General features: G+C 52.4%; 2 protein-coding genes across 2 annotated transcripts in view; both read left to right on the forward strand.

Moving 5' to 3' along the window:
- Positions 1 to 19,207, forward strand: part of LOC144248446 (uncharacterized) — a 248,329-nt gene that overhangs the window by 199,753 nt on the left and 29,369 nt on the right. The gene's annotated exons all lie outside the window — the stretch shown is intronic.
- Positions 10,023 to 12,460, forward strand: LOC144248450 (olfactory receptor 14J1-like). Its single transcript, XM_077790615.1, has 2 exons — positions 10,023 to 10,936; positions 12,400 to 12,460. The coding sequence occupies exons 1-2, from the start codon at positions 10,023 to 10,025 to the stop codon at positions 12,458 to 12,460; spliced, it is 975 nt and encodes a 324-aa protein (XP_077646741.1).

Here is a 19,207-nt window from a genome sequence, read left to right on the forward strand (position 1 = left end):
GAGCAGGCGGGCAGGGGCAGAGTGACAGCAGGGCTGGGGGACACTCAATCCCCCCAAAATCAGCATCGTGATGGAGCGGGGGGGGTCCTGGCTCGGCCCGAGGCCACGGGGAGGGGCTGCGGCCGCCGGCGGCTCAGGAGCTCTGTGGGCAGAGAAAAGGGGGTGACACCTGACTGGGGGCCCCAGGGGAGCACACATTCCAGAGGAGGGAGGACACAACTCACTGGACCCCCCCAGACTCTCTTGCACAGGTAGAACCCGATCCCCAGTGTCAGGAAGACAGAACCCAACTCAGGAGTCTCCATTTCCTATCAGCATCTTGCTGCGGCAGCATCCAGCAGCATCTCTGGGTGGTCCACAGGGGTCAGGATCTCCCAAAAACTCACAGACACCCAGGCCCCTCCAAGCACCCTCCAGGTCACTCCCAGCCCACTTAGGATCCCCTAAAACCTCCCTCTTGATCCCTTCCTGACCTCCCCAGGACCCACCAAAGCCCCTCCTGTCACTCATAGGATCCCACAGCCTTCTTACAGTCACCCCCACTGCCCCAGGACCCCCAAACTCTCTCCCAGTCCCTTCCCAGTGCCCGCCAGGACCCCCAGAACCCCATCCCACCCTCCCCAGTATCCTTCAAACCCCTTCTTAGCCCTTCCAAACCTACAACCTCCTCTCCCAGTTGAAACCAGGCTCTCTCCAACTCCCTCCCAGTTGCTCCCAGCACATCCCAGTGGCTCTCCCAGCAACCCCAGTTCCTCTGTTGTACCCCAGTGTCGGCTCACAGGTTGTTCCAGGCTGATGTTGTTGGCAGGTGGAGGTGAGCCTGGCCCGGGTTGGGGTTTCCAGCAGCACCAGGAGCTGGTGGGTCCAGTCCCCGTTGGGGACCACGTTGGTGGCCACCACAGAGAGCTCCTGCTGGCCCTGGAACCACCTCAGCTGGATGGGAGCAGGCGGCCGGGGCCGGGCCGGGAGCTCGAGGGCAGCAGAGAGATGGACACGTTGGGGGGCACTGGGAGAGAGTGGGTGTAATAAATACAAAGGTCGTTGTTCATCAAAATGAGTGTTAAAGGAGACAAGAATTTGAACTGAGTAGGGAATGCAACTAGCATAGAAGGCTGTGTAACTAATTATATACAAGTTAACTTTTAGGCCAAGGACAATCTGCAAGGAAGATGAGGAGCCTTCATTCCTGCGACCTCCAAGGGCAGAACAAAAGACCCCCAGGAACCAATTGCACCGGCGCAGAGTGCATCGAGAGAAAATACGTCAACCGGGACGTATAAAACCAAAAGGTCAAAGGGGGAAGGTGCTCCGTGGCAGAGCAGAGGCTCCCTGGCTGCCCCGCGCTTTTCTTTTGCTTAATACCGCTGGCTTAATAAATTCTTGTTAATTGATTTATCGATAATTAGCCTCCCCAGTTGAATTTGTCCATAACAAATTTGGTGCCGTGACTCGGATAACGGCGAACAGGTGGGAATTCCTAATCAGGGAGGCGCCCCGCTGCCTCTGCAGCGGCCCTGGTGCCGGCTTTTCCTTCCCAGACCCTTACCGACGAACCCAAATTCGGTATTGAGCACAAGGGATACCAGTAACCCCGTAATCTTTGTGCACGAAGCCGGGCGAAGACGCAGGACAGCGTGAGTATAAAAGTGGGGATCCGCTGGGTTGGGCTGGGATCCCAGGACATAACGCGTGAGACGTCCTTGTAGGACGAGGCACGGGCAGAGCTCTGAGTAGTGCGGTTTGCAGAGCCCGCGAGGGGCTGGGCACCAACAGGGGCCGCGAGTGTGTGTGTGCCTGAAGGTGTCCTGGGAGATGGGACAGAGGAAAAGCAAGCCCTCTGCTTCCATGGGGACGGGGACCCCGGTAACGCTTCCCCAGATACCCCCTGACAGTCCGTTAGGTCTAATGATAAAATCCTGGGATGAATATCCTTCAAGGAAAGGGAAGGATAGGGCAAAAATGATACATTATTGTATAAAAGAATGGGGAGGAAAACAAATCTGTAGTGATAATTTGTTTTGGCCAGTGTTTGGAAACTTCAAGGTCTGGATTTTCCAGGCATTAAACATTTATGTAAACTCCAAAGAACCTTTTGATATGGGAGAGAGCAAGTATGCTGTCTGGATAGTGGGGGAAACAAGAGCAAAACTTTGCCTGAAGCACCCAGGGAGGGAAAAAGAAAAATAAAAAGCCTGAGGAAGTTCCAACTGCACCCCCTCTACCATACATCCCTCCTCCTCCAACCCCCACCAGCACCACCTGCAGTCTACCCCAATTTAGATCAAGGGGGAGATTTTGATAACCAAGAGGTAAAAATCCCAGAGCCGATCCCTGAGGAAAATCGCTGTGTTACTCACAGTCTAACAAAGGGGGGAAAGAGAAAGGGAAGGGCAATCTCTATATCCATGAAGGGAAGTAGCTTTGGGAATGATCCCTAACCCCAGTGCTGGTCAGCAGGGACAACCAACCCAAATTCTGGGAATAGGTTATGTAGAGGTACCTCTCAGCTCAGGAGACGTGAGGGAGTTCAAGAAAGAAATGGGAGCATATGGGCCAAATCTTAAAGGAATTTTCTGACCCTATAGCCTGGGACTTCCCATGTGAACAAATTCAGAATCCAGCTGAGGTGGCAAGATACCTGAAAGATAAATGCCATGATAAGTCTAAGGAGAAAAAGATCATTGCAGGGAGCTGGGCCGTGGCATGTGCTTATCACACCCTGCTAGATACTGTAGGGCAGCAGACAGAGGAAGGGGGGCAGGGAGATAAATCATCAGCGATCCCAGTCACTCAGGCTGCAGCCAACAGCCCCGGCTCGAAGCCAGCAGCTAAACCAGACAGTGAGCCTAAGCCAGCAGCTAAACCAGACAGGGAGCCTAAGCCAGCAGCTAAACCAGACTGTGAGCCTCAACCAGTTGCTGTTGCTATGAGCACAATGGGCCAGTGATACCTCAGGTCATCAGGGCAGAGATGCCACCTACAAGTGGGCACGAGACCGAGGGGTGGATCTAACCATGGACAGTATTTCTCAGGTGATCCATGACTGTGAGACGTGTGCTGCCATCAAACAGGCCAAGCGAGTGAAGCCCCTCTGGTATGGTGGGCAGGGGTCCAAGTACAAGTATGGGGAGGCCTGGCAGATTGACCACATCACACTGACCCAGACACGCCAAGGCAAGCGCTACGTGCTCACCATGGTAAAAGCCACCACTGGATGGTTGGAAACCTACCCTGTGTCTCATGCTACAGCCTGTAACACCATCCTGGGCCTTGAAAAGCAGGTCCTTTGGAGGCATGGTACCCCTGAGAGGATTGAGTCAGACCATGGGACTCATTTCAAGAACAGCCTTATCAACACCTGGGCAAGGGAACATGGCATTGAGTGGGTGTACCACATCCCCTACCATGCACCAGCTGCAGGCAAAGTGGAGAGGCACAATGGACTGTTAAAAACCACCTTAAAAGCATTGGGTGGGGGATCTTTCAAAAATTGGGAGCAGCATTTAGCAAAGGCCACCTGGTTAGTTAACAGCCGAGGTTCCACCAGTCGAGCAGGTCCTGCCCAGTCTGAGCCCCTGAGTATAGTTCATGAAGTCCCAGTGGCACATGTCAGAGGTTTGTTAGGGAAATCAGTGTGGATCAATTCTGCCTTGAGTACAGACAAACCCATTTGTGGGATTGTCTTTGCTCAGGGACCAGGTTGTACATGGTGGATAATGCAGAGAGATGGAGCAACACGATGTGTACCTCAGGGGGATCTGATTGTGGGGTGAGACTCATGTGCAAATATCACTGTTTGCTGGATGTTGCTGCCAGTGTCTGTGCATGAAAACATACAGACATGAGACAGAAAGAAATGTGTAAGTGTCAAAGGTTTGAGCAAGTGAAATAGAAGGAAATGTGTAAGTGTTGAAGGTTTGAGTAATTGAGATGGAAGGAAATGTGTATGAGTAAGTGAAAGATGGAAGTTTTAACTTGATGAAGTTTTTACATGATGTTGAAGATATGGAGATAAGGGGTGGAATGTCCCAGGGTGAGGTTCTGGTGTTTGTATCTCCAATCCTGGGTTCTGTTCATGTTTGATATTCTGTTCTGTGCTTTCAGAACTGACTCTGAAAGTGAAGGTTTGTTTTGCCTTGTTATCAGCCGGCTCACCTCCCCCCATGCTCTGCTGTCTAGAAGAGGCCAGTGCTGGCTGGCTTTTGCTTTACTTGGCTTGCTTGGCTTGCTTCTGCTTTTGCCTTTGCTTCCTAGTTAGTTTAGCTGAGCAGTCCAGTTCTTTCCCTGGACTGTTTCTTTTCCTTTCCTCTTCCTGAATACCATCCAACCTGCTCCGGACTGGGATCTGGGAAACACCGAGGAGCACCAGGAGCCTGCGCTCTGTGATCTGCAGCAGCCATCCCCAGTGCCCAGAGCAATCCCCAGTGCCCAGACCCGGGCGACCACTCCCAGGAGAGACTTTCTGGATTTGTCATCTCTGCAGAGTGGTGAAAGAGTTTTGTTGTCATCTGGTGTTGTTCATTTTTTTAGTGCTGGGAAGGGTTTTGTTTGTTAAATAAACAGGTTCTTTTCCACTTCTCTCAGAGAAATTCTTCCCGAATCAGGTGGGTGGGGAGGGGCCATGGGGGTTTCTTTTCTGGGGGCTCCTTCCAGAGGTTTTTCTCCCAGATTTGCTCTGAACTAGGACAAATATTTTGCTTCCCATTTCATGGCTGGAGAGAGGGAAAAAAAAAAAAAACAAACTCATTCTAATCATATTTTGCTTCCAATTACTTTGTGTTAGTATGGAGCAGTTACTGGCTTTGTTGTTTGAATTCATAGTGTCTTTTTAGAGTGGAGGCCTGTATGTGTTTCTGGTCCCTAGGGTTTTTTTGAGATCTTAATCCCTCTATGGTCCCTAGGTTTATTTTCTTATCCAGGAATAGCTCCAGTATTGTCCCTAATACGTAGTTTTTGCAGTAGAAGGCCACTGACCAGAATATCCATCAGGTTGGGCTTGGGTGTCATGGCTTTCAGGGGTTTATGAAGGTGCTGAAGTCTGTTCCAGGAATGCATGGCTCATGGTCATGGTTGTGCAGCCAGTTTGTTAGAGGGGAAGCAGGGGATGAGGCTTCTCAGCCTTTGCTTTCCTTCTTCTCCTCTGAATCTCTCAGCTCCCTATTAGAGAATGTTCCGTTTCCCCTGACTGTTAAAGAGACCATCTTTAATGTGTTTAATCTGGTAACTTTCTCTCTACAGTCTGCAGTCTCTCTAGAATGAGGGCTGAGATTTCTAGGGGGGCTGAAGAGACCCCTGACCCAGGAGTAGACCCAGGTGTGAGAAATCCTGAGTGGTGTGAGAAATGGGGGGGACGGGAATTGGCACATAGACCGTTGTCATGGTTTGACACTGGCACAATGCCAGTGCCCCCATGAAAATGTGATCCCTCCCTTGAATGCTGTGAAGTGGAATCTAGAATAGAGCAAAGCAGGCCCAAGCTTAATAACAGAAAAAAAACTTTATTAAACTACTACTACAAAAGAAAAGAGAAAACTAAAGAAGGAGAAAAAAACCACACAAAGATCAAATGAAAACCTTGCAAAACATTCCTCCCCCCACCACCCAACTCCAACAAACCACAGTGAGACACAATCTGGACCCCAATCAGGTTTCCACCCTCCAAACAATCGACACTCAGTCCATCAAGGGAACAGAGTCTCTCCTGTGCCACAGACCCCCCAAGAAACACACTCCACATCCTGTGTTTCCATGTCACACATGGCACCGCCCGGAGAAAAAGTTTGCCATGGTGACCCTTCTCCTTGCCATGCACAGTGCTCTCACCACAATGCATGGATGGTCACTGCTTTTAGGATTTTTTCCTTTCAAGGATGCCCTGCCAAGAGGGGAGAAAACAACAGTTCAGTTTTTCATTGTTTGGGACCACAGTCCCCCCCATTTTCCCCTGGGGCCGAGGGCTCAAGAACAGAGATCTTCTTCTCTTCTCTTTCCTTTCCAGGGCAAGGGGGCGCCACCACAAACCCCCTAACCTTTTCTCTGTTCACTCCAATTTTGTCTTTTTCCCAGCCGAAGCAGGTCTCTTGACTCACTGGCATCCTCCCAAAACACAGTCCCTCTTGAAGGAGAAGATTTGGTTCAGGTTGTGGCTAACACGGAAAAGTCCAGCCAAAAGCCACTCCTTGTCCCCCTCCCCTCTAGAATTCCTCCTTCCAACATCCCAGGGTCCAAGGTGTCCCTCTTCCTCTCTTTCAAACCGAGGAGGGGAAAGGAAAATTCACAAAGCTTTCATTTTCTCAAGAAAGGGTTAAAAGTCTGAACTCCCAGGGATGGCTCGATGCCCGGACATCCAGCAACTCCCACACAACTGGGCACCTTGGAGCTCCCCCCACTCCTCCTTCCTCGCGGTGGAATTGCTGACAGGACAGGATCGCCGCCGTCTCTTTCTCTCTCCCCCTCCAGAGAGAAACTGGGGAGGGGGGGGGGGGAAATGGAGACATCCCAGATTTCTTCCACCCTTCCATCTGCAGGGGCCAGCCCGGTTCCAGTCCTTCCACCACCCTTGGGGCCTACCTTTCAGGCCATGGGGGCTTCCCCTCCCCCACCCAGCTTGTGGCTGGGCAGGGGAGGTTTGCACTGCACGCTGACCGGAACCAAAGAGAGCGAGTTCCCCTGGGAATTCTGCTTTCAACCCCTCTGTGTTCTCAGAGGTGTGTCTACTTTCAATTGGTCAATATCTAAATTGACCTCTTCCTTCCGGAAAAAAATTCTCTTTCCGTGTCAAACCACGACACTTCCTGATCCACTGCCCCAGACAAGAGAGAAATCAAGGCAGAGCCATGGTTTGTCAGGACTTGCTTGATCCGAATGAGCCCCATGATGCATTTGGAGCTGAGCCCTGGAATCTCACAGCCTGAGAGGAGATTGCACAAACCTTTACAGGAGTAAAAGTCAAGAGGAAACACCCAAGGTGTCTCAAGGCATTAATGGGACCCACTGAGGTCCATCCCCAACACAGAGTCTTCGTGGATTCCTTGGAAAAGAGAACTGGAGACCAGGATGGCACAAAAACCTCTCAGAAACTGAAAATGGCACAAAAACCTCTCAGTTTTGAAAGGACAATCCAAAGTACCCTAAGAACCTTGAGGATCTCAAAGCATTAATGAGCCCCACTGAGTGTCAGTACAAAGCTCTCATGGGACTCCTTAAAGCAGATAATTGGGCCCATGATTGCATAAACCTCTCAGAGACTCCAAGGCAAAAGCCAAACCCAAAGTCCTTTGAAAAGCCTGCAGTCTCTGGGAGCATGAAGGAGCCCCCAGGGCCATTCCTGACCAAGGCTCCCCTGGGACTCCTTCCAGCAGATCCTTGAGGCCACTGGAATGTGGGCATGGGGGGGATGCTGAGGGCAGGACCAGGGGCTGACAGTGCCCAGCCTGGCTGGGGCTGTGCCAGGAGGCCCCAGGGCCTCAGGACAAGGTGTCTCCTCACAGCCCTTGGTGGCACAGACCCTGCTGTGCCCCAGGGCACCAAGACTTGGCTTCTCTTTGTCCCCACCTGGCATCAGTGCCTCCAGTTCTCTGCTCTGCCTGGGGCCTGGGGACACTTTCTCAGTCGTGTCCCTCAGTGGGACCCATTAAAAGTCCAAGAAACTTTGGAGTTGGAGTCTGACTTGGAGTTCTGGAGAGGTTTCTGCAGCTCCCTCTCAGGGCCTGATGTTCAGGGCCTGAGCACAAAGCCCCAGAGGGTCATTAAAGTCCTTGTGCTGTGTCTGTGCTGCTGAGCTGGGCCGGGCTCCTGGCACAGAGGGTGATCCTGGTAACCAAGCAGAGCTTCAAAAGCACATTTCTCTTGCTGAGCAGCTCTTCTCCCAGCCCAGCAGGGCTGGGGCACTGCCTGCAGCCAGCCTGGGCACAGCACAGAGGCACAGAGAGCTTCAATCAGTCAGGGCTGGGAAGGGGCTGAGAAGTGCCTGGGGCAGAATCACTGCCAGCCCTTGGCACAGGAACCTCTGGCTGCAGGACAATGCAGCTGCAGCTCCTGGAGAGATCTCCTAAAGCTGGAACATGCCAATGCCCACAGAGCCTGTGAGTGCATTCTCTGCTCATCTCCTGTGCAGAGCAGCCAGGGGTGCCCAGGGCTGTCCTGCAGAGCAGGGTCCTGCAGCCCAGGGCGCTGTGCTGGGCCAGGGACTCTGCTGCCTGCCAGGGACAGCTCTCAGCCAGCCCTGGAGCTGCTCCCAGCGCTGGCCAGGAGCTGTGGGGGGAAGGAGCCACCCTGAGTAGGGCAGGTGCTGCTGCTGAGAGGGGCTGGCTGGGGCAGGGCTGCTCCCAGCTCCAGACCAGCCTGGGCACAGCTACGGAGGACACTCCCCAAAGAAGGTAAGCCTGGGATTGCTGTAAAGGTCAGGAGCTTTCCTGAGAGTGTTTTCTATTTCCTGCACGGAGCAATATGGGAAAGTTGGGGTGATGAAAAAAACATTTTTGTTTTATACATTTTTCATATATTTGTACCTCTGTAAATTACTATTTTATAGTTATATACAATTATATAGTTATAAAATTATAATCCTTATTAACTATTAAACTCTAATTAACTCTATTGAAATACTATTATATATCTGGAATCCTTAAATAACTCTAGTACATTTCCTTACTTTTATTTTAGATTTTAGAAGAATAAACTGACTGCCTAAACACATTCCTGAAATACTTCATAGTCTTATTATCAGGAAGAGGACCTACGAGAACAACATTTTGGTTTTCGACCAAAATGTGAGCAGTCACAACAAAAAGTAAAGGCATAGAAGCCCTTGGACCTACTCCAATGGTTTGAGCCTGGGGAGTATAACTGGGGCAACTGAATCTCCTACTGGATGTTCCTATTAAATACCCTAATTAATTAACCGTAATAAATTGTTGAAATCAGGGACTGGGTGTCCCCTGGGGACACTTGGAAGCTTCCAATAAAGGTCTGTTTTTTACTGTAGTCTTCTAACACTGTTGCAAGGGTTTTTATTTTTTTTTTTTTCTCTTTTGATTATAGACACCAGGGGGATGAGAGAAGCAGAGCAGGAATTGTAATCCCAGAATGACAGAACATTCTGAGTTGAAAGGGACACACAGGATCATCAAAGTCACGTTTGAACATTTACAGAGACTCCAGAACGGTGACTTTGGGTGGTCAGTGTCTCTGCTGGGAGCCTCCCAAAGGGCCTTCAGCCACTCCTCAGCCCTGGGCAGCAGCAGCATCACCTCTGCAGGGCCCAGCAGGGCTCTCCTGAGCTGCCCTTGCCCAGCTGCACACAGAGCCTGCCCCAGCCAGGGCCCTGCACACAGGCAGGTTTCTGTAGGGCCGGGCCGAGGGCACACAGGGTGGGATGGGCTCTGTGAGCGCTGGCAGGGACAAGACACCTCTCAGGAGGGGATGTCCAGGCCCAGGGAGATGCTCAGGGAAGGAGAGGGGGCTGAGCAGAGCAGTGCTGGGGGAACAAGCCCATCCAGCCCCTCACCTTCCCTCAGCCACAGGGAATCCTTTGCCTCTCACATCTCTCTGTGGCAAACTCTGAGTGCAGCAGGAATGCTGGGGATGTCTGACCTCAGAGAGACAGGAATGGTGTGTGGGTAGGAAAAATATTCCCTACATATTTTCCCTACTGTCCATGTCCTCCAGACTTGGTAGTGCAGATGGTACCAAGCCCTTCTGCACTACGAGCAATTCCCCTGACAAATCCTGAATATCCAGCCTTGTCCCTCTGCCAAGTGGCCCCAAACCCAAAGCAGCAGGGCAGGGATGGCTCCTCAGGAGCCCCCAGGCACAGGCCTGGCTGCTCCTGGCACACTCAGCCAGCACAACTGGAGCTCAGGCAGGGACAGGGATGAAGGTTTTCCCAGAGCAGGGACAAGGGTGGGTGAGTCCCAGCACGATAGTCTGCAGGGAATGGCCCAGATTTGGCTCCAAGCAGCCTCTTCTGACTTGTCCCTGTCCTTTCTCCATGAACAGGTGCCCATGTGCAGCCACAGCAAATGTCCAACAGCAGCTCCATCAGCCACTTCCTCCTGCTGGCACTGGCAGACACGCGGCAGCTGCAGCTCCTGCACTTCTGCCTCTTCCTGGGCATCTCCCTGGCTGCCCTCCTGGGCAACGGCCTCATCATCAGCGCCGTAGCCTGCGGCCACCACCTGCACACGCCCATGTTCTTCTTCCTGCTCAACCTGGCCCTCAGCGACCTGGGCTCCATCTGCACCACTGTCCCCAAAGCCATGCACAATTCCCTCTGGGACACCAGAAACATCTCCTACACAGGATGTGTTGCTCAGGTTTTTCTGATTATCTTCTTCCTTGGATCAGAGTATTTCCTGCTGACCATCATGTGCTATGACCGCTACGTGTCCATCTGCAAACCCCTGCACTATGGGACCCTCCTGGACAGCAGAACTTGTGCCCACATGGCAGCAGCTGCCTGGGCCAGTGCCTTTCTCAATGCTCTGCTGCACATGACAAATACATTTTCCCTGCCCCTGTGCCATGGCAATGCCCTGGGCCAGTTCTTCTGTGAAATCCCCCAGATCCTCAAGCTCTCCTGCTCCAAATCCTATCTCAGGGAACTTGGGCTCATTGCAGTTAGTGTCTGTTTGGCATTTGGTTGTTTTGTGTTCATTGTTTTCTCCTATGTGCAGATCTTCAGGGCTGTGCTGAGGATCCCCTCTGAGCAGGGACGGCACAAAGCCTTTTCCACCTGCCTCCCTCACCTGGCTGTGGTCTCCCTGTTTGTCAGCACTGCAGTGTTTGCCTACCTGAAGCTCCCTGCGATGTCCTCCCCACCCCTGGATCTGGCCCTGTCAGTTCTGTACTCGGTGGTGCCTCCAGCCCTGAACCCCCTCATCTACAGCCTGAGGAACCAGGAGCTCAAGGCTGCAGTGAGGAGACTGATGACTGGATGCTTTCAGGAACATTAAACTGTTGGCCAATTTCTGCAAAACACTTGTAATAAAACTCATTTTTGATACTTATTGTTGGTTTCATTTTGGACTTTCTTTGTTTTACATATTAATGTTGCCACAAAAAATGCCATTGTTTGTGCCATTTCTTATTTGATTCTCTCCACTATCCATGTGGCCACAGACTGTGTCAATGAGGGGCTGCGCTCTCGGTGGCTTTCAAGGAACTAAAGGATCTCCCAGCAAAGTTTTCTGCAGATATGCTCTTTTATTGCCTTCTCTGGAGCTGCAGCAGCAATGTCTGTGTGCAGAGCTGGAGCAGATCAGTGCTGGCACAGCAGTTCTGGTCCTTCTGGCCACACCAATCCTGATCCAGGCCAGGAGCCATTGGCCTTCTTGGCCACCTGGGCACACTGCTGGCTCATGTCCAGCCTGCTGTCCATCAGTCCCTGCAGGTCCCTTTCTGCCTGGCTACTGTCCAGCCACTCTGTCCCCAGCCTGTAGCGCTGCAGGGGTTGCTGTTGCCAAAGTGCAGGACCCGGCACTTGGACTTGTTAAACCTCACCTTGTTGGATTTGGGCCGTGGATCCAGCCTGTCCAGGGCCCTGTGCAGAGCTCTCCTACCCTCCAGCAGATCAACACTCACATCCAGCTTGGCGTCATCTGCAAAGATGTCCTTGGTTCCAAGGGGCCCCTCTGTGTCACAATGTCACTTTGGTTACACCAGGCCCTGCACTGTCACACTGGTCTCCTTGGTTCCATGGGGCCCCAAAATGTGACCATGGACTCCTTGGATCCATGGGGCCCCAAAATGTGACAATGTTCTCCTTGGTTCCATGGGGCTCCACAGTGTCACAATGTTCTCGTAGGTGCCACAGTTTCACAGTGGCCCCTTGGTTCCATGGAGTCCCAGGGTGTCACAAAGGCCCCACGGTCACACAAGGTCCCACACTGTCACAATGCTCTCTGTGCTTCCACAAGTGCCCTCAGTGTCACAATGGACTCCTTGTTTCCACGAGGCCACACAGTGTCACAACGGCCTTCCAGATTCCTTGAGGCCCCAGAGTGTCACAGTGGCCCCTTGGTTACACAAGGTCCTGCAGTGTCACAATGTCCCCTTGGTTCCATGAGGCCCTGCAGTGTCAGAAGGGCCCCTTGGTTCCCCTGGGCCCTGGACTCTCCCAATGCTCTCCTTGGTTTGGCAGTGTCACAGTGGTGAAACCCCTCGGTCACACGAGGCCCCGCAGTGTCACCATGGCCTCGGTGGTTCCACCAGGACCCAGTGTCACAGGGACTCCCTGGTTCCATTTGGCCCCAGAGCACCCAATGGAGTCCTGGTTCTATGGGGCTGCACAGTGTCACCATGGTCCTCTTAGCTCCACGAGGCCCTGCAGGGTCACAATGGCCCCAGAGTGTCCCAATTATCATAGAATGACAGAATCAAGCAGGCTGGAAAAACCTTTGGGATCATCAAGTCCAGGCAATGTCCTAATACCACCTTGTCACCCAGACCATGCCACTGAGTGCCACTGGAGAGGGACAGCGACTCTGCCACCTCCCCCCTGGCCTGCCCATTCCAATGCCCACTCACCCTTTCTGTGAAGAACTTCTTCCTCTTGTCCAGCCTAAACCTCCCCTGGTGCAGCTGAAGGCTGTGTCTTCTTGTCCTGCCTTCCAGCAGATCCACACTCACACCCAGCTTGGTGTCACCTGCAAATCTGGGGATGGTGGGCTCGATCCCCTCACCCAGATCATCGGTGAAGATGTTAAACAGGACTGGGCCCAACACAGATCCCTGGGGACAGCACCAGGGACTGGACACCAGCTGGGTGCAGCACCATCCCCACCCCTCTCTGGGCCCAGCCTCCAGCCAGCTCTTCCATCTCCCAGCCAGGAGGAAACCTGCCCAAGCCGTGGGCTGCAGCTTTTCCAGGGAATGCTGTCAGAGACAGTGTCCAAGGCTTTGCTGAAGTCCAGATGGACACATCCACAGCCTTTCCCACATCCTCAGGTGGGTCACCTGGTCATAAAAGGAGATCAGGTTGCTCAGGCAGGACCTGCCCCTCTTAAATCCACGCAGGCTGGCTCTGACCCCTCGGCCATCCTGTGGGTGCCCTGTGGTGGCTCTCAAGGTGATCTGTTCCATAACCTTGCCGGGCACCGAGGTCAGGCTGGCAGGCCTGGAGCTCCCCAGATCCTCCTTCCAGGCCTTCCTGGGGATGGGCTCACAGTGGCACCTCCAGTGCTCTGGGACCTCCCTGGTGAGCCAGGACTGATAGTAAATGATGGGGAACAGCTTGGGGAGCTCATCCACCAGCTCCCTCATCCTCCTAGCATGGATCCCATCCCATCCCATACACCTGTGAGCATCTGAGTGGTTCAGCAGGTCACCAGCAGCTTCCTCCTGGATTACAGGGGGCTGTCCTGCTCCCTGTGCCCATCTACCAGCTCAGGAGAACTCTTGTCCTGAGGAGAACCTCTCTATATATTGAAAACTGAGACAAACAATGAGTTAAATATCTTGGTCTTTCCTTATCTTTAGTTACTATATTTTCCACTGAATCCAATAAAGAGTAGAGGTTCTCCTTATACCACATTTTACTATGAATTTATTCATAGAGACATTTTTTATTATTTTTCACAGTAGTGGCCAGGTTAAGCTCTAATTGAGATTTCACCTCTTTCCTTGTTTTTTCTCCATGACCTAACAACGTCCCTAAAAACTTGCTAAGTTGCCTGACTTTCTGTCCAAAGTTGATGTGCCCTCTTCTTTCCCCTGAGTTCCCACAAAAGCTCCATGGGCAGCCAGGACAGTAATTTTCCACACCAGCTCATCTTTTGCCACACTGGGACAGGCTGCTCCTTCCCCTTTAAGATTACTTTCCTGAAATGTGTCCATCCTTCCTGGACCCCTTTGTTTTTAAGGGCTGTTTCCCTTAAAAAATCAGTACCTGGTTCTGTACTCCCCAAATCAGCATCCTAAATAGGCCAAAGTCTGCCCTTCCTAATTCCAGTGTGCAAGTTCTGCTGCTGCCCCTCCTTCTTTCACAGATCATTGAAAACTTTATTATTTCATGGTCCCAGTGCCCCAGGCAGCCTCCAAACCCCACATCTGCAGCCAGCCCTTCTCTGTTTGTGAGCAGCAGGAGACAGAGCTTTCCTTGGGAGTGGAGTGTTACCAAAAATTCGGTAAAAGAGAAAACTCCTTAACACCAGTGCAGCATTAAGAAGCAGCATTCTTTATTCAGGGGGATGCACGGGGGGTAGCTCCTCCCAAAGTCGAGCATGCTGAGTACAGGAAAGTTTCTGTTCATATTCTCTATTTTGCACACATTTTCATTGATTATTCTGGACTAAACACACATCTGATAATCATTTCCCCAAAACCATTAACATATTTCCCCTCCCCTTTACCCATGTGTTCTTCTGTCCTGGGGGTCTCTCTGGTGGTTTCTGGTGGTCGTGGACCCCAATGTTCCTGTGGGCTTGGCTGAGTTGGCAGGACACTGAGGCTGGTGAACTTCCAGTTCCCCTTCTCCCACAGTGGGCATTGTGGGGTCTCCATAGACCTGGGGTTTTGGAGAACAAGCTCCAGGTGTCAGCTCACCTGGTGGAGACAATTTATCATCTGGTTACATGAGGTCAAAGAGTGGGCTATGACATCACATGAGTGATCTATGACAGAATTGTCCATGACATCACAGAGTGGTTAATGTGATGTCATCAAGAAGTTATGACATCATAGGCCATCTCTGTGACATCACAGAGAGGCTTTGACATCACAGGAGAGAGCTCTGAAATTGCAGAGCAGACTGTGACATCACAGAGTTGTCTGTGACATCAGAGACCAGCTGTGTGACATTACAGAATGGGCTGTGACATCTCAGAGAGGCTGTGTGACATCCCAGAGGGGCTGTGTGACATTCCAGGAGAGCTCTGTGAGGTCACTGGGTTGGTCACTCCACCCCAGCTCCCCCTCACAGTTTCTCCCAACAAGTCCAATGCTGTTCATGCCCAGCAGGGTCCCTGTCCCCTGGTATCCCCCCAGTCCCCCTGGAGCCACAGCCTCTACCAAAGGATGTTCCACAGGATCCACCCCAGAGACTGACATGGGGACAAGGGGCCAGGGCTGTGTGACCAGGACATCAAGGACGTGGATTACCCAGGTCCCTGTGGTCTGGGTTGGGTTCCCCAGGGCAGGAAAGATGTCTGGCAGCTGCAGCAGGGTTAGGGAAGGGCCTCCAAGGTGGGGCTGGAGCCCTTGGGCTGTGAGCAGAGGCTGAGGGAGCTGGGCTTGTCCAGCCTGGAGCAGGAAAGGCTGAGGGGCTCCTCATCCCAGCCTGGCAGTGCCAGCAAGGAGGGGATGGAGAACACAGAGCCAGGCTCTTCACTGGGGGCCTGGTGGGAGACAGAAGCTAATGGGTGTAAGGGGAAAGAGAGGAGATCATCCAGGCCAGGAGGAGATGAAATGAGACAGGCTGATTTCAGCATTTCCTCAGCACGAAAAGCAGCCTGACCTCCCTTCTCCATCCACCACTGACAGCTTTGCAGATCAGGAATTGTTTGAGCTGTTTCCCCCACTCTAGAATGAGCACCCTGATACAAGAACTTAATTGTGTTTATATCTATCACAGAACCATGTTTGTCTGAAATTCATTCTAGCATGAAAATCACTTGTGAATGGTGGACTCATCAGACTCTGCTGGGACGTAGCAAATAGCTCAGGGAAGAGCGTGATTGTTATTAAGTTGTGTCCTGTTCAACCATGGTCTGTTGGCCATGAGGAGAAAATTTCTGTGCCTTTGAGTCTCACCAGTTCCTGACCCCCAGAGGACACACACCTGATGAGTTGTGGTTCCCACTCCAGTGGTGGCACTGGGCCCTCCCTCCATCCCCAGAGCAGAGCTCCCTTGTCCCAGAAAGTCCCTGGCAATGCAGGGATGAAGGAAACAGAACAGGCTGTGGGGATCAGGGGCAGGGCACGGCCAGGGATTTGGGGTGGCTGTGAGCCCAGGGCAGGACCCGGCCCTTGGCCTTGGTGAACCTCATCCCATTGTCCTGGGCCCATGGCTCCAGCCTGTCCAGATCCCTCTGCAGAGCTTCCTGCCCTCCAGCACAGCCACACTCCCACCCAGCCTGGGCTCACCTGGAACTGCCTGAGGGAGCCCTCGATGGCCTCGTCCAGATCAGCAATAAAGAGATTTCACTGACCTGGCCCCAGTCCTGAGCCCTGGGGACACCCCTGGATGTGACTCCATTCCTCAGCTGCTCTGAGTGCCAGGGGTGGGATGAGAGAAATGGTGGGGAGGGGTAGGGACAAAGTGTTATTGATTGTCAGCCATGAAGGGTCTTGATTTTCATATATGTTCAGACAGCGTTAAAAGGTGCTGGGGCTAAATATCAATTGGACATTGCTGATATCAGTCTATTAACAGGAAAAGAACAATTCTCTCTGCCCTGTTTTCGATATAGTATATTCACTTTGTATACATTTCTCAAATCTGTCTAATTAAGCATTGAAGAATTGAGGACTTGAATTATTCCCATGGGTTTTTCCTTGTTTTGGCATTTTGAACAAATGTTTATAAGCCTTTTGTCACTGAATTCCTGAACTGAAGAACTCAAGATAGAAGAGGCCTCTGGAGCAGTAAAATTCATCAGCAGCCTCCAAGTGGTTGAGGATCCATCCCCATCAGAGCAGCAATGAGCAGAAATGGGCACAGCTTTGTGGCTGCCCCAGCTCTGGGATGGGCCCTGGGCCTGGAGCAGGAGCAGCTCTGGAGGGCCCCAGGGCCGGGGCTCTTGTGCTGGCCTGGGCAGATGGGATGGCAGGAGGGGCTGCAGAGCTCTCAGCACCTCAGGCAGAGGGGAGCAGGGCAGCCAGGGAGCTCCTTTGGCCTTGGCCAAGCCCCTTCCCCCATGGTGGGGCTGAGTCCTGGCTGAGCTGCAGCTGCTGCTGTGCCCTTGGCAGGGGCTGAGGCCGTGGGGCAGTGCCCAGAGCAGCCTGGGCTGAGCAGAGCTGTGGGGCCAGAGCCGGCTGGGCTGTGCTGGGGAGAGGCCCTTGGTGCTGCCCAGAGCTCAGGGCAGCTGGCAGAGCTGGCAGGGAGCTGGGCTGGGCTGGGAGAGCCTGGCACAGAAACCATCAGTGTCCATCTCAGCCTGGCTGAGCGAGCAGGGGCAGGAAGAGCATCCAAGGTCCACAAGTTCTCTGTGTGGGAGCTGAGCTTGTGACCCCCTGAGCCCTCCCAAGTGCTGGGGTTGCACCTCCAGCTCCAGAGGAGATGGGAACAGAGGCAAATAATTCCTGCTGGATTCTTCATTGTGTTTGCTTATACAGGTGGCCTTGATCCATATGTAGACAAGGTGTTTTGTGTCAGATAACACTGGGAGAGTGATAAGAATAATATTTTTTAGCTGAAAATTATATTTCACACATAGTACACAATGAGGAATAAAAGACACATATGACCAGAAGAGCATCTGAGTTTTTCAGACGACAAGAGACTCATTGACATTCCAGCAGTCAAACTTGCTCAAATACTTTCCTCAGGGCTTCCTTGAGATGAGATGTGACCACCAGAGGCCAAGGCCAGCCAGAGCTGTCTGTCCTGGAAGATTTTGGGTGGGATTACCCTTTCATAAAGGGAATTTTTCAGGGGGAATATCAATTTTGGCCATGAGCACCTGGAAAGATGGATGGTTCTTTTCCATAGGAAGGAAAGCACAAAGCCCCAGTTCTCCAGGGGCTGATGAGAGGCAGCCATCAACATTCCAAGATCAGCTGGACCTGTCAGGTGGCCCCTGGGAGGCCAAGCCAGCCAGACCTGTTCCATGTTCCCTTGGTTTCATGGCACTCGGCAGTGTCCCAATGTTCTCCTTGCTTCTGAAGTGTGGCCCCTTCCTTCCATGAGGCCCCCAGGGTGACAATGGCCCTTGGGTTCCACAAGGCCCCACAGTGTCACAATGGTCTCACAAAAAGGAAACCACAGAGCCCCTGTGTTTCAGGATCTGATGAATTCTTCAGTCACCGGAGGCCAAGGCCAGCCAGACCTGTCTGTCCTGGCAGGTTTATCTGTGACCAACCCTTGGATATTTGGAATTGTGACTGTAGAATCCCAATTTCAGCCATTTGTGCCTGGAGGAGAAGGCCAGTTCTTTTCCATAGGAAGGGAAGCATGGATCCCCTGTGTTTGGAAGGCAGGTGAGAGCCCACCTAAGGATGCCAAGGCCAGCCAGACCTGTCTGTAATGACAGCTTTTGTGCAGGAGCAATCTTTGACTATAGGACTTCTGGAGGTGGAATCCCAATTTCGGCCATGGACACCTGGCCAAAAGAAGGAGACAGATGAAGAATGAAGAAAGACAATTGTTTTTCATAGGAAGGAAAGAGCTAAGCCCCAGTGTCGCAGGGCAGAACAGGGAGACCACCAGAGGCCAAGGCAAGCCAGAGCAGTCTGTCCTGGCAGGTTTTGTCTGGGAGAAACCCTTGCACGTAGGGAATTTTGGAGGAAAAGTGTCAGTTTTGGCCATGGTTGCATGAGCAGGAGGGACGGTTCTTCTCCACAGGAAGAAAAGCACAGAGCCTCAGTGTTTGAAGGCAGGTGAGAGCCAGCTCTCAGGAAGACAAGGCCAAACACACTTGTTAATGACAGCTTTTGTTTAGGAGCAATCTCTGGATATTGGGAATTTTGGAGGGGGTAATCCCATTTTGGCCATGGATGCTTGAATGAGAAGGGCAGTTCTTTTCCATTGGAAGGAAAGCTCAGAGCCCCAGGGCTCTGTTTCAGGGGTACATGAGAAGAAAGCCTCGACATGCCAAGGGCAGCTGGACCAGTCAGGCCAAGCCAGCCAGACCTGTGACCTGTTCCCTTGGATCCATGGGGCCCTGCAGGGTCACACCAGCCCCTTGTTTCCATGGGGCCCTGCAGTGTCACACTGGTGGTGTCATATTGGATCCTTGGTTCCAGGAGGCCCAGATGTGTCACGCTGGCCTCTTGTTTCCATGGGGCTCCATAGTGTCACAATGGTCCCTTGCTTCCATGAGGCCTTGCAGGGTCACAGGGGTCTCCTTGGTGCCACAGGATCACAATGGACCCTTGGTTCCATGGGCACTCACAGTGTCAGAAGGGTCTCCTTGGCTCCATGGGGCCCTGCAGAGCCCCCTGATTCAACAAGGCCTCAAAGTGTCAGAATGGCCTCCAGGATTCCAATGGGCCCCACAATGCCACAATGGACCTTTGGTTCCGTGGGGTCCCACACTGTTCCATGAAT

Source organism: Lonchura striata, unplaced genomic scaffold (assembly GCF_046129695.1).
Source record: "Lonchura striata isolate bLonStr1 unplaced genomic scaffold, bLonStr1.mat Scaffold_127, whole genome shotgun sequence".
Classification (NCBI taxonomy): Eukaryota; Metazoa; Chordata; class Aves; order Passeriformes; family Estrildidae; genus Lonchura; species Lonchura striata.

Excerpts from the sequence above, each read along its gene's own strand:
- LOC144248450 (XM_077790615.1), top strand. The coding sequence starts at position 10,023 with ATGTCCAACAGCAGCTCCATCAGCCACTTCCTCCTGCTGGCACTGGCA. Across the intron at positions 10,937-12,399 it reads GTGAGGAGACTGATGACTGG|TGGGATCATCAAGTCCAGGC; the intron begins ATGCTTTCAGGA and ends TGGAAAAACCTT.